The following is a 25,570-nucleotide window of genomic DNA, read 5'->3' as shown; positions in this document are numbered from 1 at the left end:
GCAAAGGGTTGGAACGGTCTTACTTTTCTTCATTGTCTGCAATCCAGGAAAAAGGGCGAACATTTCAGGTCTGTGACTTCTCAACAGAGCCAATTTCACCCCCAGCTTTGCTTTGATTGGCCACTGCCTCCGAATCAGTCTTTCCCAGAAGCTCAAAATGGCAACTTTCCAATGTTCAAACCACAGATTTTAAATCTTCAAGTTAATGCCCTTGATTTAGTTCATCGCCATGACTTCTATCAGTCTCGCTGGTGCCCTGAGTATGGGCTCAGTCCCTCACCTAGGCCATTAAATAACAGCATTATGAATGGTCTGTGAGTGGGAGCAACCGGTACAGAGAAAGAAACACCTCACCAAAACTAATTGAAGCAAAACCTTTGACAAGAGTGACAAGGGGATGGATAAAGTCAATGAAAGAAAGTTTCTGCTGCAAGAGATCTCAAGACGTTTGCACAATTTTTTTCATTCAATCATCATCAGGTGTGGCGTTGCTGGCTAGGTCAGCATTTACTGACAATTCCTAATTGCCCTTTTATGCGAGGTGAGGGTGAGCTGCCTTGTTGAACCACTGCAGTCCCTGTGGTGTAGGGACACCCACAGTGCTGTTAGGGAGGATGTTCCATTATTTTGACCCGGCGACAGTGAAGGAACGGCGGAATATTTCCAAGTCAGGATGGTGAGTGACTTGGAGGGGAATTTCAAGTTGGTGGGATTCCCATGTGTCTGTAGAACTTTGCTTCCAGATGGTAATGGTTGTGGGTTTGGAAGAAGCTGTCCAAGGAGCTTTGGTTAGTTTCTGAAGTGCATCTTGTAAATGGTACACAATGCTGCCACTGCGCGTTAGTGGTGAGTTATTCGCCGCAGGATTCCGAGCCTCTGATCTGCTCTTGTAGCCACAGCATTTATATGGCTCGCCAAGTTCAGTTTCTGGTCAATGGTAGCCTCAAGGATGGTGTTCTTGGGGGATTCAGCAATGGGAATGCCGCTGAATTACAAGTGGTGATGGTTAGACTCTCTCTTGTTTGAGATGGTGATTTCTTGGGACATGAATGGTGCGAATGTTACCAAATATCAGCCGAACATTGGATATTGTTCAGGTTCTGCATTTAGACCAGGGCCGGGATTCTCCGCTACCCGGCGGGGCGGGGGGTCCCGGCGGGATGGAGTGGCGGGAACCACTCCGGCGTCGGGCCGCCCCAAAGGTGTGACTTCTCTGCACCTTTAGGGGCCGAGCCCTCACCTTGAGGGGCTAGGCCCGCGCCGGAGTGGTTGGCGCGCAGCCGGCAGGCGAGAAAGGCCTTTGGCGCCACGCCAGCTGGGTCGGAAAGGACTTTGTCTGCCGGCGGAAGTCCGCGCATGTGTGGGAGCGTCAGTGGCTGCTGACGTCATCCCCGTGCATGGACAGGGGTGGGGGGGGGGGGTGTCTCTTACGCGTCGCCCATGGTGAAGGCTGTGGCCGAGGCGGTGGGAAATGAATGCCCCCACAGCACAGGCCCGCCCGCCGATCGCGGGCCAGGCCACCGTGGGGGCACCTCCCAGGGCCAGATCCCCCCCCCCCCCCCCCCAGGACCCTGGCGCCCGCCCATGCCGCCTAGTCCCTCCGGTAAGAGAGGTGGTTTGATTCTCGCCGGCGGGACAGGCATTCCAGCAGCGGGACTTCGGCCCATCGCGGGCCGGAGAATCGCCGGGGGGGGGCCCGCCGACCGGCGCGGCGCGATTCCCGCCCCCGCCAAATATCCGGTGCCGGAGAATTCGGCAACCGGCGGGGTTGGGATTCACACCAGCCCCCGCCGATTCTCCGACCCGGCAGGGGGTCGGAGAATCCCGCCCATGGATTAACCCTAACCCTAAAACGACAGGAAGGTCTGGGTCCTGCTTGTGGACGGACCGACGGTGTTCTGCAAACCGCTCACCCAATCTGTGTTCAGTCTCTCCAATATAATGTAGACCCCATTGGGAGCAGCAAATGCAATAGGCCAGATTGAAGGAGGTGCCCGCGAAGCACTGTCTCACTTGAAAAGAGTGTTTAGGCCAGTGGATGGTGAGCAGGGAGGAGGTAAAGGGACAGATGTTGCATCTTGTTTGATTGCATGGTCAGGTGCTGTGGGGAGAGGGTGAGGTGTTGGGGGTGATGGAGGAGTGGACCAGGGTGTCCCGGAGGGAATGGTCCCTGTAAAATTCTAACTGTGGAAGTGAGGGCAAGATGTGTTTGGTGGTGGAATCATGCTGGAGTTGGCGGAAGTGGTGGAGGATGATTCTTTGAATGCGGAGGCTGGTGGGGTGAATGTGAGGACAGAGTGGGACCCTATCCTGATTCTGGGAGGGAGGGGAAGTAACAGTCAGTTCCGCTGCCATTTCTTTGTTTCCTGTTATTACTTCTCCAGCCACATTTTCCAGTGGTCCAATGTCTATTTTTGCCTCTCTTTTACCTTTTATATATTGAAAAAAACACTTCCTATCTTCCTTTATATTACTAGCTAGCTTGCACTCATATTTCATCTTCTCCCCCCTTATTGCTTTTTTAGTTGTCCTCTGCTCACTTTTAAAGGATTCCTAATCCTCTGGCTTGCCACTAATACTCGCCACTTTGTATGCTTTTCCTTTTTCTTTTATGCTGTCCTTGACTTCCCTCATCAAGCATGGATGCCTTGTCCTCCCCTTATTTAATTGTAATACCGTTACATCTGATTGCAGCTTCTCCCTCTCAAACTGCAGGGTAAATCCTATCATATTGTGGTTACGGCTCCCTAAGGGTTCCTTTACCTTAAGTCCTCATGCAGGCCCTGGCTCTGCAACTGCATCTCCAACTATGATGGGGCTGTCCTTTCCATAAGCCTGAGACCTATCTGGACGACAGCTAGTCCCTGGGCTGGGCCACCCTCCAAATGTCCGCCCCTCAGGGATTCCTAACTCCACTTGATATACCACTGCAGATGTACCACTGCATATGTGGGGTACGCACCAGAAAGTGACCCAGGTGCCTCTTCACTAACAAGCCCAACCGAGGTGAGTGTCTCTGGGATGGTGGAGGGAGCTGGTGATAGCAGCGATGACAAGTCAATGTCATCTCCAACATGTGCTCCAGGGAGTTGACAGGTGAGTCCAGGGTTTGCGGCGACCCCAGGTGGACCTGCCTCGTTCACAGGCAATCCTGAGAGACACAAGACAAGACACATGGTTCGATCGCGGGAAGGCATGGTGTGGGAGTGGTGGGGGGGGGGGGGGGGGCACACGTGCCATAGGGACATTGCAATTCATTGGGGGCTCACTTGGATCTCCGATGCCAACCTCTGCCTCTGCCTCTGTGACTGCCCACTCTCCAACCTCATCGACCAGGTCCATTGCCTTTTGTTCTGAGACTGTCCGGCGGGCCCCCTCCGATCTTTTCCTGCTCCCTGCGGTTGTGGGGCACCTTCTCATGGGAGGGGGACAGATAATGCACAGTGTGAGACACTCGGACGCGGGCAGCACAGGGAGTGCATGGCCAGTGGCCTATGTGTGCAGGGCGCCCGGCCATGACGGGTGGTATGGGTGTGGCATGTGCCATAAGGTGGGGTTCGATCGCCAGCTAGTGTTTCATAAATCATAGAATTTACAGTGCAGAAGGAGGCCATTCGGCCCATCGAGCCTGCACCGGCTCTTGGAAAGAGCACCCTACCCAAGGTCAACACCTCCACCCTTTCCCCATAACCCAGTAATCCCATCCAACACTAAGGGCAATTTTGGACACTAAGGGCAATTTATGATGGCCAATCCACCTAACCTGCACATCTTTGGACTGTGGGAGGAAACCGGAGCACCCGGAGGAAACCCACGCACACACGGGAAGGATGTGCAGACTCCACACAGACAGTGACCCAAGCCGGAATCGAACCTGGGACCCTGGAGCTGTGAAGCAACAGTGCGAACCACAATGCTACCATGCTGCCGGGGGGCGGTAGCTATGGATGTGTGCAACAAGGGTTGGTGCCAGGGGCACGGTGGTGGTGGGGTCTCACACTGGCTGGCCTGGGGGGGGGGGTTGCCCATCCTCACCCAGCACTGCCTACTGGTCTGTCTGGTGGGGGTTGCAGGTGATGATGGTGTTTGGGACATTGTAAGGTATGATTGGGTGAGAATGACTATGTCTCTCTGTGGGACAGCTCTCCCAATTATGGCACAAGCTCCAAATGTTAATAAAAAGGACTTTGCAGAGACAACAGATCTGAGTTTTCCATGTTGTTTCTCGTGCCTCGTGCTTGGTGGTCCCTCCAGTTTCTTTCCTCATAGACTTTCTAGTGGTTCATATGCAACTTCAAGGTTTACTTGACCATTCCAGGGGCAGCTGAGAGTCAACCTTTGCTGTGGGGACATGTATGAAGGGATGGCAAGAAATCTCCTGCCCAGATGGGCTTGTGCAAGAATCAACAGCGGCCACATGGTCATTATTAGGCTTTTTAAATTCCGTTTTTAGTGATTTGAATTCAAATTCTACCCTATTTCTTGGTGATATTTGAACCCCGGTCCCCAGAACATTGTAAGAGACTGGGTCTCTGGATTAATAATCCAGTGACTATTCCACGACACTTCACCATCACATTCCATAAACTAGAGCTCTGTAGTGGTGATGTGTGGAGGCCAGAGATGCTGAATTAACGTCCCACAAAAGTATAAAATTGAACTGCGCCAATTTGTGAGAGAGAAGCTGGATCAATAGGTGAAACAGAATCGTAGAAAGATACGGTGATGGGGTGGGATGAAGTGAGAGGGGGTAACTGTTTTGTTACGCTCTTGACGTAGCAGAAGCTGCTTCCTTGATGTGCACTCTGACAAAGGAAGGTTCAGACTTGGAGATAGCTTTAACACATTTATTACTGTAACGATTCTCCTACTTGGATTCGACTCTCCTGTTAATCCTGCTATAGCTACTCAGACTGACTAACCAGTCTGCTGCAATCCACGTGGTGGGTGTGATGTTCAATCACCCCTGTGTCTGTACTCACTAAGTGTCTCCACTGGAAAGTGACTGAGCATGTGTGCTGTGTCCTTTGAGATGGGTTGGTGTAATGCCCCCCTGTGTAGTGTCATGTCTGGATGTGTCTTGAATGCCCATTGGCCTTTTCCTATCTTACTGACCTATTGGTTGAATATCTGTGTGTCATGATGTCTCTGGTGCTCCCTCTAGTGTCTAGCTAGGTGTGGTGTGTTCACATTAACCCCTTGTGTATTTACAGTGATGCATATCACCACAGTAACTATGGCTGGGCAGGAAGTAGGCTTAGTTGTAATATTTCACAAAGGTAATTTCGGCTCGGGTTAAACATTTGTTCTTTTCGCTGACTGTCCCCAAGAAGCTGGTTAATACTAATCAGGCTGTACTGACTTTAAGGTTTACTAAACATCCAAGAATAGGAAATGAATTCCTGGTTTGTCATATTCCTGGAGCTCTCACCATTTACCCTTCCATCTTCAAGCACCCAATCGCCCAGCAGCAGTCGGACAGACTTTTATTTTCCACTTCTCCAATATTCTGATAACCAAATTGACAAAGCTGAAGTCACACAGGGTCAGGGGTGAGGTGGTAAGATGGATGCAGAACTGGCTCGGTCACAGGAGGCAAAGGGTGGCAGTTTTTCTGAATGGAAGGTTGTGACTCGTGGTGTTCCACAGGGATCCGTGCTGGGACCTCTGTTGTTTGTATTGTACATAAACGATTTGGAGGAAAATGTAGCTGGTCTGATCAGTAAGTTTGCGGATGACACCAAGGTTGGTAAAGTGGCAGTTAGTGTTAGGGATTGTCAGAAGATACAGCAGGACATAGATAGGTTGGAGGCTTGGGCAGAGAAATGGCAAATGGAGTTTAATCCAGACAAATGTGAGGTAATGCATTTTGGTAGGTCTAACATAGACGGGAAATATGCCGTAAATGGAAAAACTCTTGGCGAAATAGAAAGTCAGGGCGATCTGGGCGTGTAGGTCCACAGATCTTTGAAAGTGGCAACACAAGTTGACAAGACAGTCAAGAAAGCATACAGAATGCTTGCCTTCATTGGACGGGGCATCGAGTATAAAAACTGGCAAGTCATGTTACAGTTGTATAGAACCTTGTTAAGACTGCATTTGGAATATTGCGCACAATTCTGGTCGCCACACCACCAGAAGGATGTGAAAGCTTTGGCAAGGGTGCAGGGGAGGTTTGCGAGGATGTTTCCAGGTCTGGAGGGTGTTAGCTATGCGGAGAGGCTGAATAGACTCAGACTCTTTTCATTAGAAAGACGGAGGTTAAGGGTGACCTGATATTGGTCTACAAGATTATGAGGGGCATGGATAGAGTGGATGGGCAGGTGCTCTTTCCCAAGGTGGAGGGGTCAGTCACCAGGGGGCATAGGTTTAAGGTCCATGGGGCCAAGTTTCGAGGAGATGTGCGAGGCAGGTTTCTTACACAGAGGGTGGTGAGTGCCTGGAACGCGTTGCCAGGGGGAGGTTGTGGAAGCAGATACATTAACGGCGTTCAAAAGGCATCTTGACAAACACATGGATAGGATGGGTATAGAGGGATATGGCACAAGGAAGTGCTGAGGGTTTTGGTCAAGGGTGGTATCATGACTGGTACAGGCTTGGAGGGCTGAAGGGCCTGTTCTCGTGCTGTATTGTTCTTTGTTCTTTGACAAAGGTGTTCCAAAATAGGTTTTTACAAATTTTCTGTGATTTTGCTTCTCGGCAGTCATGTTCAAGAAATTAATTTTCAATTCCTGGAGATGCACGGGCACTCCCGGGCAGTTGGCGACCCTGGCAGCAAGGCTACTTTCGTCGACATTCTCAGGGGGATGTTTTAATCTGCGTTCAAACCTGTGTTTGTGAAATATTCAAGCAATAGTGTTCTTGTGTCATTTTAATTTTAGGGGTGTGCATGGTTGACTTGGAAAGTGGATTCAACACAAAAATAACAAGACATTATCGGAATCGTGGCAGAATCACGTCAACTAACTATGGAATTTTCCAGATTAACAATAAAGTGTGGTGTGACGATGGCACAGCCTCATTCAACTACAATCTCTGTGATCTCAACTGCAACAGTAAGTCAACCAACGCTACATCAGTCTTGCTTATTTTCCTGACTGTTACTTGACAGCCGTCGTGCTATGGGTGGTATTTTCAACCTCTGAATGGGAAGGGTGTAGTCACAAATCCTGCTCCAGCGACCACAATCTCCGAGGTGGCATTTCCCAAGAGTGCGGAGCTGTCGGAGGTGCGGCCTTTAGGAAGGGATGATGAACCGAGTCCTTCTCTGGTCGTTGCAAAAATCCCACTGCCACTGTTTTGAAGGTGAGCAAGGAAGTTATGCTGTGTGGATCTCTCTCCCTGAACCACGGTCCCTGAAAGAACAAGATAGTCTGGTCGTGATAGCTTTTGTGGTTTGTGAGATATTGCTGTTTGCATAGGGGCTGGTTTAGCACAGTGGGCTAAACAGCTGGCTTGTAATGCAGAACAATGCCAGCAGCGCGGGTTCAATTCCTGTACTGGCCTCCCCGAACAGGAGCCGAGATGTGGAGACTAGGTGCTTTTCACAGTGACTTCATTGAAACCTACTTGTGACAATAAGCGGGTATTATTATTACTACGTTTCCCCACATTGCAATAGCGACTACACTTCAACAAGTACTTAATTGGCTGCAAAACAATTTGGGTCAGCTTGAAGTTACGAAAGGCCAATCTCAAGTGAATGCAAGTCTTTTTCTGTCTTTCAATTTGCCAAACTGGGTGGGTGATGGTGGGTGAAGCTGTGGAGGGGAAAGGGGAGTGGGCTGGTCGAGAAGGTGACCCAGTGTCTCAGGGTCACATTTGTTGCTCTCTCCTGATTTCCCTTCATTCATCAGGTGGTGGTGAGCTGCCTTCTTGAGCCGCCGCAGCCCATGTGGTGTAGGTACACCCACAGTGCAGTTGGGAAGGGAGTTCTAGGATTTTGACCCAGCGGCAGTGAAGGAACAAATGATATAATTCCAAGTCAGGACGGTGTGTGACGTGTGGTTGGAATGGGTTAACAGACTTTCCAATTCAATGCTGATTTGATGTCAATTGTCCAATAGAAGTCCCTGATACATAAAGGGGTTACAGGTGGCACTATTGGTTGGTGGAGATTTGTGTGTGAAGTTGGATCAAGGAAAATAAAGGAGTTTTGTGGAGAAGCAGAACTCTTGTCTCCTTAATCTACAGCAACCCAGAAATCTTAAACAACTTGGAGGGGAGCTTGCAGTTGGTGATCTCGTCATGAATCTTCTGCCCTCGTCCTTCTAAGTGGCAGAGATCACGGGTTTGGAAGTTACCGTTTAAAGAGCATTGGCAAGTTGCTGAATGCGGAAGAGTGCGAAGAGAGACAGGAGTTTACAGAGAGTGCAGCTGACTGGGAGCAGAGTCGGAGGGCGGAGATCCAGTTGGTCCACAGGGCAGCTATATTCTGTAAGGTAAGAGGGGATGGAGGCTAGGCCAGTTGCATGCTCCTCCTGTCGGATGTGGGTGGTGAGGGATACCACCGGTGTCCCCGCTGACTATACCTGCGGGAAGTGCACCCAACTTCAGCTCCTCAAAGACCGTGTTAGGGAACTGGAGCTGAAGCTGGATGAACTTCGGATCATCCGGGAGGCAGAGGGGGTGATAGAGAAGAGTTGCAGGGAGGTAACCACACCCAAGGTACAGGACAAGAATAGCTGGGTTACAGTCAGGGGGAAAATAACAAACAGGCAGACAGTGCAGGGATCCCTCGTGGCCGTTGCCCTTCAAAAAAAATATACCGTTTTGGATGCTGTTGGGGGGGATGACCTACCAGTGGAAGGCCCTAGCGGCCAGGTCTCTGGCACTGAGTCTGGCTCTGGGGCTCAGAAGGGAAGGGGGGAGAATAGAAAAGCAATAGTTGTAGGAGATTCAATGGTTAGGGGAATAGATAGGAGATTCTGTGGTCGCGAGCGAGACTCCCGGAAGGTATGTTGCCTCCCGGGTGCCAAGGCCAGGGATGTCTTGGATCGTGTCTTCAGGATCCTTAAGGGGCCAGAAGTCGTGGTGCACATTGGTACCAATGAGGTAGGTAGGAAAAGGGGTGTGGAGGTAATAAACGAGTTTAGGGAGTTAGGCTGGAAGTTAAAAGCCAGGACAGACAGAGTTGTCATCTCTGCTTTGTTGCCGGTGCCACGTGATAGCGAGGCTAGGAAAAGGGAGAGAGTGCAGTTGAACACGTGGCTGCAGGAATGGTGTAGGAGGGAGGGCTTCAGGTATTTGGATAATTGGAGCCCATTCTGGGGCAGGTGGGACCTGTACAAGCAGGACGGGTTGCATCTGATCCAGAGGGGCACCAATATCCTGGGAGGGAGGTTTTCTAGTACACTTCGGGAGGGTTTAAGCTAATTTGGCAGGGGAATGGGAACCAGATTTGTAGTCCAGCAACTAAGGTAGCCGATATTCAGGATGCCAAAGCGTGTAATGAGGCAGTGGGGAAGGGAACACTGACAAAGGAGAGTGCTTGCAGGCATGGAGATGGGTTGAAGTGTGTATACTTCAACGCAAGAAGCATCAGGAATAAGGTGGGTGAACGTAAGGCATGGATTGGTACTTGGGACTACGATGTGGTGGCCATCACGGAAACTTGGATAGACGAGGGGCAGAAATGGTTGTTGGAGGTCCCTGGTTATGGATGTTTCAATAAGATTAGGGAGGGTGGTAAAAGAGGTGGGGGGGGGGGGGGTGGCATTGTTAATTAGAGATAGTATAACAGCTGCAGAAAGGCAGTTCGAGGAGTGTCAGCCTACTGAGGTAGTATGGGGTGAAGTCAGAAATAGGAAAGGAGCAGTCACCTTGTTAGAAGTTTTCTATAGGCCCCCCCATAGTAGCAGAGATGTGGAGGAACAGATTTTGGAAAGCTGCAGAAGTCACAGGGTAGTAGTCATGGGTGACTTTAACTTCCCAAACATTGAGTGGAAACTCTTTAGATCAAATAGTTTGGATGGGGTGGTGTTTGTGCAGTGTGTCCAGGAAGCTTTTCTAACACAGTATGTAGATTGTCCGACCAGAGGAGGGGCAATATTGGATTCAGTACTTGGTAATGAACCAGGGCAAGTGATAGATTTGTTAGTGGGGGAGCATTTTGGAGATAGTGACCACAATTCTGTGACTTTCACTTTAGTAATGGAGAGGGATAGGTGTGTGCAACAGGGCCAGGTTTACAATTGGGGGAAGGGTAAATACGATGTTGTCAGACAAGAATTAAAGTGCATAAGTTGGGAACATAGGCTGTCAGGGAAGGACACAAGTGAAATGTGGAACTTGTTCAAGGAACAGGTACTACGTGTCCTTGATATGTATGTCCCTGTCAGGCAGGGAAGAGATGGTCGAGTGAGGGAACCATGGTTGACAAGAGAGGTTGAATGTCTTGTTAAGAGGAAAAAGGAGACTTATGTAAGGCTGAGGAAACAAGGTTCAGACAGGGCATTGGAGGGATACAAGATAGCCAGGAGGGAACTGAAGAAAGGGATTAGGAGAGCTAAGAGAACAATCTTTGGCGGGTAGGATCAAGGAAAACCCCAAGGCCTTTTACACATATGTGAGAAATATGAGAATGACTAGAGCGAGGGTAGGTCCGATCAAGGACAGTAGCGGGAGATTGTGTATTGAGTCTGAAGAGATAGGAGAGGTCTTGAATGAGTACTTTTCTTCTGTATTTACAAATGAGAGGGGCGATATTGTTGGAGAGGACAATCTGAAACAGATTGGTAAGCTCGAGGAAATACTTGTTAGGAAGGAAGATGTGTTGGGCATTTTGAAAAACTTGAGGATAGACAAGTCCCCCAGGCCTGACGGGATATATCCAAGGATTCTATGGGAAGCAAGAGATGAAATTGCAGAGCCGTTGGCAATGATGTTTTCGTCCTCACTGTCAACAGGGGGGGTACCAGGGGATTGGAGAGTGGCGAATGTTGTGCCCCTGTTCAAAAAAGGGACTAGGGATAACCCTGGGAATTACAGGCCAGTTAGTCTTACTTCGGTAGTAGGCAAAGTCATGGAAAGGGTACTGAAGGATAGGATTTCTGAGCATCTGGAAAGACACTGCTTGATTAGGGATAGTCAGCACGGATTTGTGAGGGGTAGGTCTTGCCTTCCAAGTCTTATTGAATTCTTTGAGGAGGTGACCAAGCAGGTGGATGAAGGTAAAGCAGTGGATGTAGTGTACATGGATTTTAGTAAGGCATTTGATAAGGTTCCCCATGGTAGGCTTCTGCAGAAAGTAAGGAGGCATGGGATAGTGGGAAATTTGGCCAGTTGGATAACGAACTGGCTAAGTCAGAGAGTGGTGGTGGATGGCAAATATTCAGCCTGGATCCCAGTTACCAGTGGCATACTGCAGGGATCAGTTCTGGGTCCTCTGCTGTTTGTGATTTTCATTGATGACTTGGATGAGGGCGTTGAAGGGTGGGTCAGTAAATTTGCAGACGATACGAAGATTGGTGGAGTTGTGGATCGTGAGGAGGGCTGTTGTCGGCTGCAAAGAGACATAGATAGGATGCAGAGCTGGGCTGAGAAGTGGCAGATGGAGTTTAACTCTGAAAAGTGTGAGGTTGTCCATTTTGGAAGGACAAATATGAATGCGGAATACAGGGTTAACGGTAGGGTTCTTGGCAATGTGGAGGAGCAGAGAGATTTTGGGGTCTATGTTCATAGATCTTTGAAAGTTGCCACTCAAGTGGATAGAGCTGTGAAGACGGCCTATGGTGTGCTAGCATTCATTAACAGAGGGATTGAATTTAAGAGCCGTGAGGTGATGATGCAGCTGTACAAAACTTTGGTAAGGCCACATTTGGAGTACTGTGTACAGTTCTGGTCGCCTCATTTTAGGAAGGATGTGGAAGCTTTGGAAAAGGTGCAAAGGAGATTTACCAGGATGTTGCCTGGAATGGAGAGTAGGTCTTACGAGGAAAAGTTGAGGGTGCTCGGCCTTTTCTCATTAGAACGGAGAAGGATGAGGGGCGACTTGATAGAGGTTTATAAGATGATCAGGGGAATAGATAGAGTAGACAGTCAGAGACTTTTTCCCCGGGTGGAACAAACCATTACAAGGGGACATGAATTTAAGGTGAATGGTGGAAGATATAGGGGGGATATCAGAGGTAGGTTCTTTACCCAGAGAGTAGTGGGGGCATGGAATGCACTGCCTGTGGAAGTAGTTGAGTCGGAAACATTAGGGACCTTCAAGCAGCTATTGGATAGGTACATGGATTACGGTAAAATGATATAGTGTAGATTTATTTGTTCTTAAGGGCAGCACGGTACCATTGTGGATAGCACAATTTCTTCACAGCTCCAGGGTCCCAGGTTCGATTCCGGCTTGGGTCACTGTCTGTGCGGAGTCTGCACATCCTCCCGTGTCTGCGTGGGTTTCCTCCGGGTGCTCCGGTTTCTTCCCACAGTCCAAAGATGTGCAGGTTAGGTGGATTGGCCATGATAAATTGCCCTTAGTGTCCAAAATTGCCCTTAGTGTTGGGTGGAGGTGTTGACTTTGGGTAGGGTGCTCTTTCCAAGAGCCGGTGCAGACTCAATGGGCCGAATGGCCTCCTTCTGCACTGTGAATTCAATGATAATCTATGATTAATCTTGGACAAAGGTTCGGCACAACATCGTGGGCCTAAGGGCCTGTTGTGTGCTGTATTTTTCTATGTTCTATGTATTTTGTTGATGGTGCACAGTACTACTGGTGGAAGAAGTGAGCATTTAAGGTGCTGGATGGGGTGCCTTCCATTTGCCTTCTGTTACAAATCAGAGAATACATCCCGGCTGGTGAAGCATCAGATGATCTGCAGTGTGGTCAGCAGAGAGTGTTGTGTGCGCGGCTTCAGTTCTCCCTCGTAGTTTGTATGAGTAACATCCCGAAATAAAACCTCTCTGCGAGTTTGTAAGAGTCCAGAGTGTGGGCAACCTCCGTGCCTTTTCTCTTTGCCGCAAACTCAAAGATACGACAAAAGAGAAAACTGACGACGAGGATTGAGGCAAAAATAGTCGACTAAAACAGTGGAGCAGTGTCAAGGGTGGAAATAGATTCTCGGGACCTGCCTCTCACCCACGTCGGGTGAAGCAAGCCGCCGATGCAGTAAGGTTGTTTTAAAAATCGACTACAACCGTGAGTAAAGAAGAAAAACAGTTTGCAAACGTGTCTGCTGTTGAAGGGGTAGAGTTTGGATTGCAGAGGCCGCGCATGTGGCAAAACTAAATGGGCTACGGGAACAGGGATTCAGAAGTCTTCTGACTCTGTACAGGCCACTCCTCGGGGAAAAGGTCAAACCACAGTAAAGAATAAAGGAAAAAATGTGAAGCTACATTACAGGTAAGGGGACCACTTGTACCATTTGTGGTGTTGGGCGTTCTGACACACAGATGAGCCAACACGGTTGTATATGGTACAACGCTATTTTATTTAAACTTTCTATGTACCGTTTTGTCTTGATACTCTGCACGTGGGGATTCCATGGTTGTAATCTTGTAACAGGTCTTGTCCGTGTCTTTGTCCCCAGACCTACTGTCCACTAGGTGTCGTGCTCGTGCTTTTATGTGGTTGGTGTCCTTGTGTGTGATTGGTTGTGGTGTTGTGTGCTCTGATTTGTCTGTTGGTGTGTCCATCATGATGTGTGTGTTTGAATATCATGACATCCCCCCTTTTTACAAAGATATGTGCCTACGTGGTAATAAATATGATCGCGTCGTGAGTGCATCTAAGAGTGTGTGTGTGTTGTGTACAGCATGTGCATATGACGTAACTATTTACATGGGGCGATGTCGGGTGCGTCACATGAACAAGGTTGTACCATAACAGAACATGAATGCGAACGAGAAAAAAACTTGAACAGTGGTCCAGTCAGACGATATCTGGAACGATAAACAACAACAGGTTATCATATAAAATTGTGTAACTTGTTAGACATATGAACGGTGTTATAAGTCCAGTCTAATGGGCTTGCGACGAGTTCGGGTTGACCGTCAGGGTGGCACACCACTCATCGGCTGGATTGATGGCATTGACCTTGTTGACATCGATGACGGAAACGCGGAAGGCATCCTGGTCATCTGCATCACTTAACTGGAAGTCTTGATGCGTGGGCTGGACGGTCCTGACTTGTCTGCGAGATTGTCGGGGATGTGCAGGATCCATGGGTTGAGCCGAACGACAGTGGGCAGCATAGTGGCCCATCTTGCCACATCTGAGGCACTGTCGGTTTTTAGCAGGACATTGCCCTTTTAAGTGTACAGCTCCACAATTGCCGCACGTCATGACGTCACGGCGTTCGTTGCGCCACTGCGCATGCGCAGTGCGATCGGCGCGCCTGCGCAGTGCGTCCCTCGATGTGGCCGTTATTTGTGGCGCGCACCAGCGCGGGAGACCGCGAAAAGCGCGGGAAGCGGCCGCTGTCGTCCGGGCCGTGGGTCGGGAAGTAATCGACGGCCTGGATGCGTTCGGCGTCGTGGGCGGCCTGGCTTGCTGATTCGACGGCTGGGGACCCCCTCCGTGCCAACTCGGACGCCTGAAATCGGGCAAAACGGCAGGTTGCATTCTCGTGGAGGACACAGGCTTCCATAGCAGACACTAAGGTGAGGCTTTTTATTTTAAGAAGCTGCTGGCGTAGGCCACTAGAGGCAACGCTAAAAACAATCTGGTCCCTGATCATGGACTCTGTGGTGCTGCCGTAACCGCAGGACTGCGCTAGAATTCGGAGGTGCGTCAAAAAGGGTTGAAAAAGCTCCTCCTTACCTTGCAGGCGTTGCTGAAAGAGGTATCTTTCAAAACTTTCATTCACTTCAACATTAAAGTGCTGGTCCAGTTTGAGGATGACCGTGTCATATTTGGATTGGTTTTCGCCTTCTTCGAACACCAGTGAGTTGAAGACGTCGAGGGCGTGCTGACCTGCGTAGAAGAGGAGCAGTGCAATCTTCGTTTCATCCGAGGCACTCTGTTTTTCGTTGGCTCGGATGTACAGGTCAAATCGCTGCCTGAAGAGCTTCCAATTGGTACCTAGGTTCCCCGCGACTTGCAACGGCTGCGGTTTGTCGGTGCGGTCCATGTCCAGAATGGCAGGTTAGTTGGCAGGTATCGATCCACTCCTGTACCATGTGGTGTTGGGCATTCTGACACACAGATGAGCCAACACGGTTGTATATGGTACAACGCTATTTTATTTAAACTTTCTATGTACAGTTTTGTCTTGATACTCTGCACGTGGGGATTCCCTGTTTGTAATCTTGTAACAGGTCTTGTCCGTGTCTTTGTCCCCAGACCTACTGTCCACTAGGTGTCGTGCTCGTGCTTTTATGTGGTCGGTGTCCTTGTGTGTGATTGGTTGTGGTGTTGTGTGCTCTGATTTGTCTGTTGGTGTGTCCATCATGATGTGTGTGTTTGAACATCATGACACCATTCATCCAAAAGAATTAGAAGGAGGAAGTTGGTTGAAGCATAGATCCTAGGAACATGGATCTGAAAGTGTGGGAAGAACAGGTGCCATTGATGCATTCCATGAAGACTGAGACTTGGAAGTCATATGGGGAAAGATTGCAGTCGTATATCGTAGCGAATCAAACACTGGAGGAGCTAAAGGTCGCAACATTTCTCAATTTGTAGGTCTAGGCCGCACAGGCCTGACTGCTGGGTGTAGGCCGCACAGGCCTGACTGCTGGGTGTAGGCCGCACAGGCCTGACTGCTGAATGTAGGCTGTGCGTTCCTGACTGCTGAATGTAGGCCGTTCAGACCTGACTGCTGGATGTAGGCTGCACAGGCCTGAATTCTGGATGTAGGCCGTTCAGACCTGACTGCTGGATGTAGGCCATTCAGACCTGACTGCTGGATGTAGGCCGTTCAGACCTGACTGCTGGATGTAGGTCGTTCAGACCTGACTGCTGGATGTAGGCCGCTCAGACCTGACTGCTGGATGTAGGCCGCTCAGACCTGACTGCTGGATGTAGGCCGCACAGGCCTGAATGCTGGATGTAGGCCGCACAGGCCTGAATGCTGGATGTAGGCCGCTCAGACCTGACTGCTGGATGTAGGCCGCACAGGCCTGAATGCTGGATGTAGGCCGCACAGGCCTGAATGTTGGGCGTAGGCCACACAGGCCAAACTTAATGGTCATCAGATTAAGATGGAAGTGGATACAGGCACAGCTGTATTGTTAATACCTGAGACAATTTATCATCATAAGTTGAAGCATCTGCTTTTAAAAGCTTCAGATGTGATCCTAAGGACATACACATAAAAGGATACATTATGATGAAAGTAACAGTCAATTGACAGATGGCGGAGTTGCCTCTTCACGTTGTCCGTCAAAGATTTCCTGCTTTATTAGGCAGAGTACGGTTGACAAAGCTTAAACTCAACTGGGGAGCAATAAATCAATGAATTCGAGTCCAAGAACAACCTACAACAACTCCCAGACAAGTATGAGGAAGTGCTTGAAGATTTACCAGGCTCCATGATCGGAGCTGAAGTACAATTAAAGATCAAGCCAAACAGCACACCAAAATGTCTCAAATCTAGAACCGTACCATACGCCATCAGGCCAAAAGTTGAAGAACTATAAAGGCTAGTCCAAAAAGGAGCCATTGAACCAGTTGCTACAAGTGAATGGACAACACCAATTAGAACATACATACAGTGCAGAAGGAGGCCATTCGGCCCATCGAATCTGCACCGACCCACTTAATCCCTCACCTCCACCCTATCCCCGTAACCCAATAACGCCTCCTAAACCTTTTGGTTACTAAGGGCAATTTATCATGGCCAATGCACCTAACTTACATGGGCTGTTTAGCACAGGGCTAAGTCGCTGGCTTTGAAAGCAGACCAAGGCAGGCCAGCAGCATGGTTCAATTCCCGTACCAGCCTCCCCGAACAGGCGCCGGAATGTGGCCACTAGGGGCTTTTCGCAGTAACTTCATTTGAAGCCTACTTGTGACAACAAGTGATTTTCATTTTCATTTTCATTTCTTTGGACTGTGGGAGGAAACCGGAGCGCCTGGAGGAAACCCACGCAGCCACGAGGAGAACGTGCAGACTCCGCACAGACAGTGACCCAACGGAGAATGGAACCTGGGACCCTGGCGCTGTGAAGCCACAGTGCTACCCACTTGTGCTACCGTGCTGCCCTGTACTGAAATGTGATGGCTCAGTGAGAATAGGTGGAGATTTAAAACCATCTATTGACCCAATATTGTGTGCAGATCACAACCCAATGCCGTTGATTGTAGACTTGTTTGCTGGGCTGGGAGATAGCAATTCAGTACAATTAATTTGTCACAGGCGTACTTACAAATGAATGTGGCTGCAAAATCACAGCTGCTACTCGCTATCGTGAAGCACAAAGGTCTGTTTTGTTACAAAAATGTTGTTCCTTTTGAAACAAGATTTGTTCCGACTCTTTTTCAGAGGTCCGTGGATCAAATTCTAAGTGGGCGGAATGAGGCTCAATGTTATTTGGATGACATTCTCATCATGGTTCGAGTGAACAGGAACGCTTGAAGGACTGGGAAGCCACTCTGGAACGTCTGCAAAACCATAATCTCGGAGTCAAAAAGGAGAACTGCAACTTTTTCAAGGCATCTGTAAATTATCTGGGCCACATCAGCAATAAAGATGGCTGACACAAGGAACCGAAGAAGATGTATGCTAATCTTCTTGTGATTCATGAACCAGGACATCCAGATTCCTCGACAGTGCAACATTCTGTAGTCTCTCTCCATTTAAACAATATCCTTCTTTTCTATTTATCCCACTGGTAGCGTGCCCCTTTAAGGATGAGTTCTCAGGTCTTGTGACCTGTTCGGCCAATTGGGCCAATTGAGCACGGGTTTTCCTAACCAGTCTAGAACCTGGAGTCGAAGTTTTCGGTGGCATCGTTATCATTTTCTGTACATAGCTATTCCACAGACAAGGGAAGCAAACCCTTCCTTAGAGTCCATTTTGTCCCTTCCAAAGAAATCATTCTCACTTGTCTTGTACACAAATGGAGGATGGTTTAGGACGGCCCATTGGCTACTCTTCAAGGAACCTAACTGATTCAGAAAAGCCATACTCTCAGATCGAGAAAGAGGTTGGCCATCATCTTTGGGATAAAGAACTTCCACCAATGCGTTCACAAATGGCATTTCACCATAATTACAGATCACCAACCCCTGTTAGGTTTATTTAGGATGTGGAGAAGACGTTGGACTGGGGTGAGCACAGTAAGAAGTCTTACAACACCAGGTTAAAGTCCAACAGGTTTGTTTCGAATCACCAGCTTTCAGAGCGTAGCTCCTTCATCAGGTGAGTTATTTAGGGAAGCTAAAACCATCCCTCCAATAACGTCTGCAAGGATACAGATTTGGGCATTATATGCGGCGCTTATAAATATACTTTCCAGCAGAGGCTGGGGACACAAATATCAATTGCAGACGCCTTGAGCTGTCTCCCACTTCAGGGGAGTATGCCATCCCTGCCAGTGCCAAAAGAAATTGTCCTTGCTTTGCATTTACTTGCGACAATACCCGCGTCGTCGCAATAGACCAAATACTGGACTCAGAGGGACCCAATATTGTCCAAAGTTAAGCATACGGTTCTTCATGACTGGTGTTACCAGGGAATGTCTGAACAACTAAAACCCTCCCAAATAAGGGAGGAGGAGCTGAGCTGTGAAGGTGGCATCCCTCTGTGGGGAGCGAGGGGGGTCATCCCCATGCCCGGCAGGAATTTGTGTACTGGAGGAACTAAACAGTGCCCACCCAGGGATGTCCAAAATGACAATGTTGGCCTGGGTTAGACGTAGAAAGAGAGAGTATGATTAAACACTGTGTCCAATGCCAGGTTCTGCCAGCCCGATGCATCCTTGACCTTGTGGCCAGGTCGGCAGTGGGTGAAACTCCACACTGATTTTGCAGGCCCATTCTCTGATTCTCTCTGATTCTATGATTGTAATTCTCTCTCTCTGATTCTATGATCCTATGATTGTAATATTGTATTCAGGGGCACCCTGCTCCGAATTTTGTGGATTCAAACTCAAAATGGCTAAACATCTATGAAATCAATTCCATGGGTTCTTTGGCAACAGTGGAAAAGTTAAGGGAAACCTTCGTCACGCATGGTTTGTCGGAGGTGTTGGTTTCAAGCAAAGGGACAGCATTTACCAACAAGGAGTTCCGACATTTCATGGCGTCAAATGGCATTAAGCATTTGCCTACCGCACCGTACCACCCCTCCTCAAATGGATTGGCAGAGAGCGCTGTGCAAACAACCACCAGCATCCCTGCAGGCCCAGTTACCATATTTTCTTATTACCTATAGAACAGCACCCCTCACGACCACCGGAGTAACTCCTGCCGAATCGACAGGCAGGTGCATTCGGACCAGGTTAGACCCGTTTTCTGGCAGTCCAAATTTGGCGGCGGTGTCGAGGCGAGGCAGAGTGTGCAAATGAAACACCAGGGTCGGGATTCTCCGATCCCGCGCCGGGTCGGAGGATCGGCGGCGGGGGGGGGGGACACGCGAATTCCGCCACATCACTCCGACACCGGGCCACCGATTCACCGGTGACCGGAGAATCAGCGGCAATAGCGCCGGCGAAGTAGCCGCGGCGCCGGTCGGACGCCGCCGAAAGCGGCTCCCGCGCCGATTCTCCGCGAACGACAGGCCGAGTCCCGCCGACGTCATTTTTGTATGGTCCTACCCAGCGGGACCTCGGCATTCTGGCTGCGGGGGCCGTCCTGGTGGGGGGGGCGGGGGGGGGAGCCGACTCCCGGGGAGGGGGGTTTCCATGGTGGCCAGGCCCATGATCGGGGTCAACTGATCGGCGGGCGGGCTACTTCCGGGGGGGGCCTATGTTCCTCCACGCCGGGACCCTGAAGGGCTCCATCATGTTGCCCGCGGGCCGGCACGGAGACGGCCGTGGCGCGCATGCGGCGGCTGTGGCGCGCCGGCTTTTGGAGCAGCGGACAGAACCCTGCTGCCGTTCTAGCCCCCGAGGAAGGGGTGAATGCCTGGGCCTGGAGGCCCGTTGACGCCGGCATCGCTTGTGCCGGTTTTGACGCCGGTGTCAACACTTGATCAGGATTTCGGAGAATCCCGGCCCATGATTCGATAAACTGGAAAACATTTGAGGTGGACGACTTGATATATAAAAAGTATTTTGATGCTGGCCCAAATTGGATCTCTGGAACCACCATAGCCAGAACCAGTGTCGTATGAACTAGATGTCCAAGGAAAAAGGGTGAAGAAACACCTGGATAGTTTCAGAGGAAGAGAATCACCCACAGAACCATCGGGGCAGTCCGCCCCGAGTGTGCCTGTCAGGGATATTGCTGCGGGAGAATGTAATGCTGCAGCAAGCGATCCTGAGGAAGAGGCAAGTAATGTTCCAGTGGGAACTGGAGAGGTTAACTAGACAAACCCACCTTCGCAAGTCGAGAGTCAACCCATTGAGGTTCAAACCAAAGTTACCTCCACTGCATGAGCCAAGATGCTATCAATGGATCAGGAAGTCCCCAGACCAACTCATCTCATAAAGGACTGTGTTCAGGTCTATTTGTTGCATAATATTGTAAATAAGTCCATTGTTATTGATACGTGTTAATTGGGAACTTAAAGGAGAAGGGATATAGTAGCAAGCCCCTTTAAGGGATAGGTTCTTGGAAGGTCATGTGGCCTATTCAGCCAATCTGAGCTGAGTGCTGGTTTTCCTAGCCAATCGAGACACTGGAGTCAAAGTCGTCAGTAGCGTCAATATCATTCTCTGTACATAGTTATGTAATAAATGGGAACAAAGGAAATAAACAGGAAAGACTCTTACACTCTACTCGGTGGTCGCCACCCTTTGCAAGATATTACCCCCACTAAAGTAGTAAACCTCAATTTTCCACAATAATCTCCAATTGCCAAACCCTTTGCCCATTCAAGTAACCTATCTATATCTCTCTTCAAACTCTCGTCCCCCTCGCAACTTGCTTTCCTATCTATCTTAGTATTGTCATGTGAGAGCACCTTTAAGAAATGGATGTTTAAGCAATGTATCTTTAAGAAATGGAGCTGATCATATTGCTGAAGTGATGTCAGAGGGTGGGGGGAGCTGAGCTCACTTCTGCTTTTTTGAGTTTCAGTTTGAGGAGAAAGCTGGGAATGTCTGTGTGTTTTGCTGAGAGCTGCAGGAAGAAACACAAGAGCTGGTCTGTTGATTTCTGCAATCCAAAGACTATAAATATATTGAATGTAACCTCATGTCTATTTTGGAAGGTTTGAAGTCTTTTGGATGTTTAAAGGAACAGTTTGAAGGATTATTTAGTGTTGTAGTCTTTGGGGGTTATCTTTGAAGTAATGGGTGTTACGATATTCAATGTTTGTTTTTAAAAGGTTAACTTGAGTTCATAGAATAAACATTGTTTTGTTTTAAAAACCACTTGTCCATTTCTGCTGTATCACGCCTGGAGAGTACGCCGTGTGCTTCCCACACCACAATCTGGGTCGATTGAACTCCATGAAACACTTTGGGGTTCTGGAAACCCGGACCCATCACAGTATCATCAGCAAATTTGATTGCATTACACTCAGTCCCTCATCCAAGACACGCCACTCTGCTGGAGAAATCACCTTGCTATTGTTGGGAGACATTGCTGCAGTTTGTAGGGTGCTTGATGCCGTCCTTTTTTAAAAATAGTCCAGAAATTGACTGTCTGCTGAGTCAGCAAACGTTATGAGGTAGAATGTTTACAATAAGTCCTGCCCTTAAATCCACAATGCCACCTTCCCACCCCCCACCACCCCTGGTCCTGCTCATTGGTTGGTATATTGGTGTCACTTTTGATATGTAAGAATGACAATAGTTTTCTTTATTTTTTAATTATAGGTTTGTTGGACGATGATATCACTGATGATATTCAATGTGTCAAGTCTGCAGTCGTTACCCAGCTTGGAATGGATATATGGTACATTCAACCCCACTTTCTTATTTTGTCCTGGCCACCTCTTTGAGTGTCCATGTTGACAATTCAAAATGGTGGAAAAATGGATTGACGTGGAAGGTGAGGGGCTGAGGTCCACAGTTCAGGACAACAGTGTGGGGTGAAAAAAGTGAAAGAAGATCAACTGAATCAGAAAAATGGTCTGCGGGATTCTCCGTCAGCGGGATCCCCCGATTCGCTGGCAGAGCACCCACGTCCGCGGGATTCCCAATGGCATGGAGGGGGGGGGCCATTATGGGAACCCCCCATTGGCTGGCTACAGGGACGGAGAATCCCGCTGCCGGCGGGGACGGCCCGCGCCGGAATATCGGGCTGGAAGGAGGAAATCCCGCCCGGCGACTTTACAAACAGGGGCGGAATGAAACCCTCCGGAATTGCGAGCGGTTCCCACATCGCAGAGCATACTTTGGGGCATAATGACACCATTCACGACGTCATTGTGCCGGGTTATGATGATACCATAATAAGGTGGGCCAAAAAGCAAAGAACCCGTCTGATTTAAATGCTAATTGAGGCTGGCCTGAACAATATGGCCAGAGGGCAATAGCGTGCCTTACCGGAGATTTACTTCAGGTGGAGAACACTTCCTTTTAAGGGCAATCTTGTCTGGACGGGTTTGTAAACTGCAGCTGCGAGTAGAGTCTGAGTTTGCAGTCAAAATCCATTGGGAGCAGGGACTGGTCTTTTCTTTTTTTAAAATAAATTTAGAGTACCCAATTAATTTTTTCCAATTAAGGGGCAATTTGGAGTGGCCAATCCACCTACCCTGCACATCTTTTGGGTTGTGGGGGTGAAACCCACGCAGACACGGGGAGAATGTGCAACGGACTGGTCTTTCACTCAGTTCCATTTTGGATATTATCCCTTGAGAAGGACGCTCCTCGCATTCAGGGGGCTCTCTCGACTGGCCACTGAATATTCTCCTGTCTGTAGCCCAGAGGCGAATGCTCTCGGAGACTGTGAGGATTGTGGTCTTTGTCGGAGACACAACCTCAAGTGAGGAGGAGGTGATGGTTAGGATTAGGAGGAGGGGGAGGAGGAGAAGGAGGAGAGGAATAAAGACTCCCAGGGAGGCTCAAGATGCTGTGGGTCCTCAGTAAGAGGGCAGAGGAGAACACGAGCCTGATGGTCAGGAGGAGCCTAGAAAACCTCATTGACGGCACAGACAATCTTATGCTGCCCCAAGGTAAAACAGGCAGCAATTTAGCTGCTCTTGCACCAGCGCAAAAGATCACTCAGGCTTTCAAGGACACATTCCCTTTGTGAGACGCCTGCAGGGGAGATGTCATCCAACTGCCTTGATGCTCCCAATGCTTGTCGATTTGAGGGTGACAGTAGCGCTCAACTTTTTCACCGTAGGCATTTCAGGCAGCTTATGGAGACCTGACTGGAATAATGTAGCGTCCTGCGCTCCATCACCTCAAGGTGTTCATGGATTCAATATTCTGGAGGGCAGGCGTCCACACGGGCTGTCCAAAACCAAATTGAAGGAGCCCAAAGATTTTCTGCCATTCCAGAATTCCCTGGAGTGCAGGAAGCCATTGATAGCACGCACATCGGCAGCAAGTCTCCTGTGGGAATGTCCTGCATGTTCATAAAGAGAAATGGATTCCACTCAATCAATGTGCAGCTGGTGTGTGACCATAAACAGCGGATCAAGCAGGTGTGTCCCAGATATCTGGGCAGCAGCCAAGATGTATATATTCTGAGGAATTCCCACGTTCCAGACCTTCCCATCAGCCTGGATGCGCCGGGGTGATGGCTTCCAGGTGTTCAGGACTGTCCTGTCAAAAGGTGGCTCCTGCCACCTGGGAGAGTGCCAAAATCTGAGCAAGAGAGGAGGTAAAACTAAACACATCTGCACAAATGGAGCAGGTCATCAGTCTCCTCAAGATGCATTTCTAATGTCTGGACCATTCCACCGATGCAGTGCAGTACTCTCCTTCACGTGGTTTGCTGTGTTCTCCACACCATTGCCATACAAAGACGAGATGCCCTGGAGGATGAAGACAGACCAGAGAGGACCAATTGTCTGAGGACAATAGCGAGGATGAGGTGACGGATCATGGCATTGCCGACAGGAACACCCCTGACCGTGACAGAGGGGATGGCTGAAGTTAATTGCTGCACAAATCAAATCTCAAAGGGAAACTTGGCCCAGGTATCACAACTTTTTAGTGTCTGGCAACGAAAAGAAAAGTTTTCTGAGTTCAGAAGCCCCAGATTTTGGATTCTAAACATTAAATTAAAACATTGATCAACAGAGAGAATGAAAACTTAAACATGCAAGTTTCTATTTATGCAGTTAAATTTAGCCTTGCAGAACATTCTCGCAAAAAGTTATGATCAGACTCACTAGAAAAATCCTCCATGCGACAATCCCTGATAGATGTTTAACTACACAAAATCCAGTCACACTATCACAATGCAAATCCACTGTTGCACTAGGAAGGTTATAGCACAAAACTTCTCACTCACTCCCACTCTGCTGTGGAAATTCAAAAGCTTCTCCAGACTGCTTTTACAGCCACAAGCTCTTTCTGGCTTAATTGGGTGGCTGATTTAGACTGCATATCTTTCTGCCTAGAGTTGTTACTAGCAGGTCTCTCTCACACAGAGAACCCCAGGAGATCTTACATTGCCCTCCTGACAGTTTTAACATCTCTCCTTAAGTACCCTTTTTTTCATCTTCGATTCCATTGCCCTGAGCAGTTTAATAATGTTTCCTTGCTTACTTATGAAACTTTGCAGGGCATTGCCGCTTTAAGTGGGCGGAGCCACAGTTGCCGCACGTCGTGACGTCGGTGCGTTCGCTGCGCCACCGCGCATGCGCGGTATGGTCTTGCATGGTGCGGGCCTGCGCAACGCGTTCCTCCACGTCACCATCCCCTCGTTTGGCACGTACAAGCGTGGGAGGCCTCGGAAAGCACGCAAAATGGTCGCCCTCCTCCAGGCGGCGGCCCGGGAGGTGTTCGATCGTTTGGACCCGTTCCGCCTCATGGGGCCCTTGCCGCGCCGTTTCAGCTGCCTGTATGTAGGAGTACCGGCTGGTGGCATTCTCATGCAGGACACAGGTCTCGATGGCTGAGTGCCTCACCATAGCTCGTGATAGGAGAGGGTCCACAGTTAAGCTGGTGTTGCTTATACCCACGTTTACAGTATGTTAGCAGAGTTGAACAGTTAATAAAATAGTGTTACACCACTTCCAGCATTGTTGGCTTGTTTGTGAACCTGATCACCCAACACGACAGCCCTGACGTGACACTCCCATCCTCGGGCATGCTGAAGAGTCGGAAGCGCGCACACCAACAATCAAGGAACCAAGAAGCCAACTTTCTGTCCACCTTTACGGCTGGCAGGCGTGCTGAATGGCGAGGCGGTCTTAACGTTCTAGCTGCAACCTCGAACCAGGGGGAGTCGTTAGGTCAGGGCCCAAATAAAATTAACAAATGTGTCTGGGGACTGAGGTCCGTGTGCAATTGTGTTGTCTAGACACTCGCGGCATACTTTGAGCATTTTCACGGGTAAGCAGTCCCCCGAGGCAGCTCTGCAGAGGCAGTCCCCCTCCGAGGGGGCACATTGGACATT

At 49.3% G+C, this 25,570-nt stretch overlaps 1 protein-coding gene across 1 annotated transcript in view; it reads left to right on the top strand.

Annotated features, from left to right (window-relative positions):
- Positions 1-25,570, top strand: part of LOC140428714 (lysozyme C-2-like) — a 39,833-nt gene that overhangs the window by 12,514 nt on the left and 1,749 nt on the right. The window contains 2 exon segments of the mRNA XM_072515439.1: positions 6,882-7,055; positions 21,868-21,946. Coding sequence (XP_072371540.1) covers positions 6,882-7,055; positions 21,868-21,946 — 253 coding nt within the window.

Source organism: Scyliorhinus torazame, chromosome 8, assembly GCF_047496885.1.
Source record: "Scyliorhinus torazame isolate Kashiwa2021f chromosome 8, sScyTor2.1, whole genome shotgun sequence".
In the NCBI taxonomy this organism is placed as follows: Eukaryota; Metazoa; Chordata; class Chondrichthyes; order Carcharhiniformes; family Scyliorhinidae; genus Scyliorhinus; species Scyliorhinus torazame.
Note: the sequence above shows the minus strand (reverse complement) of the source record. Positions and strands in the feature narration are given on the sequence as shown.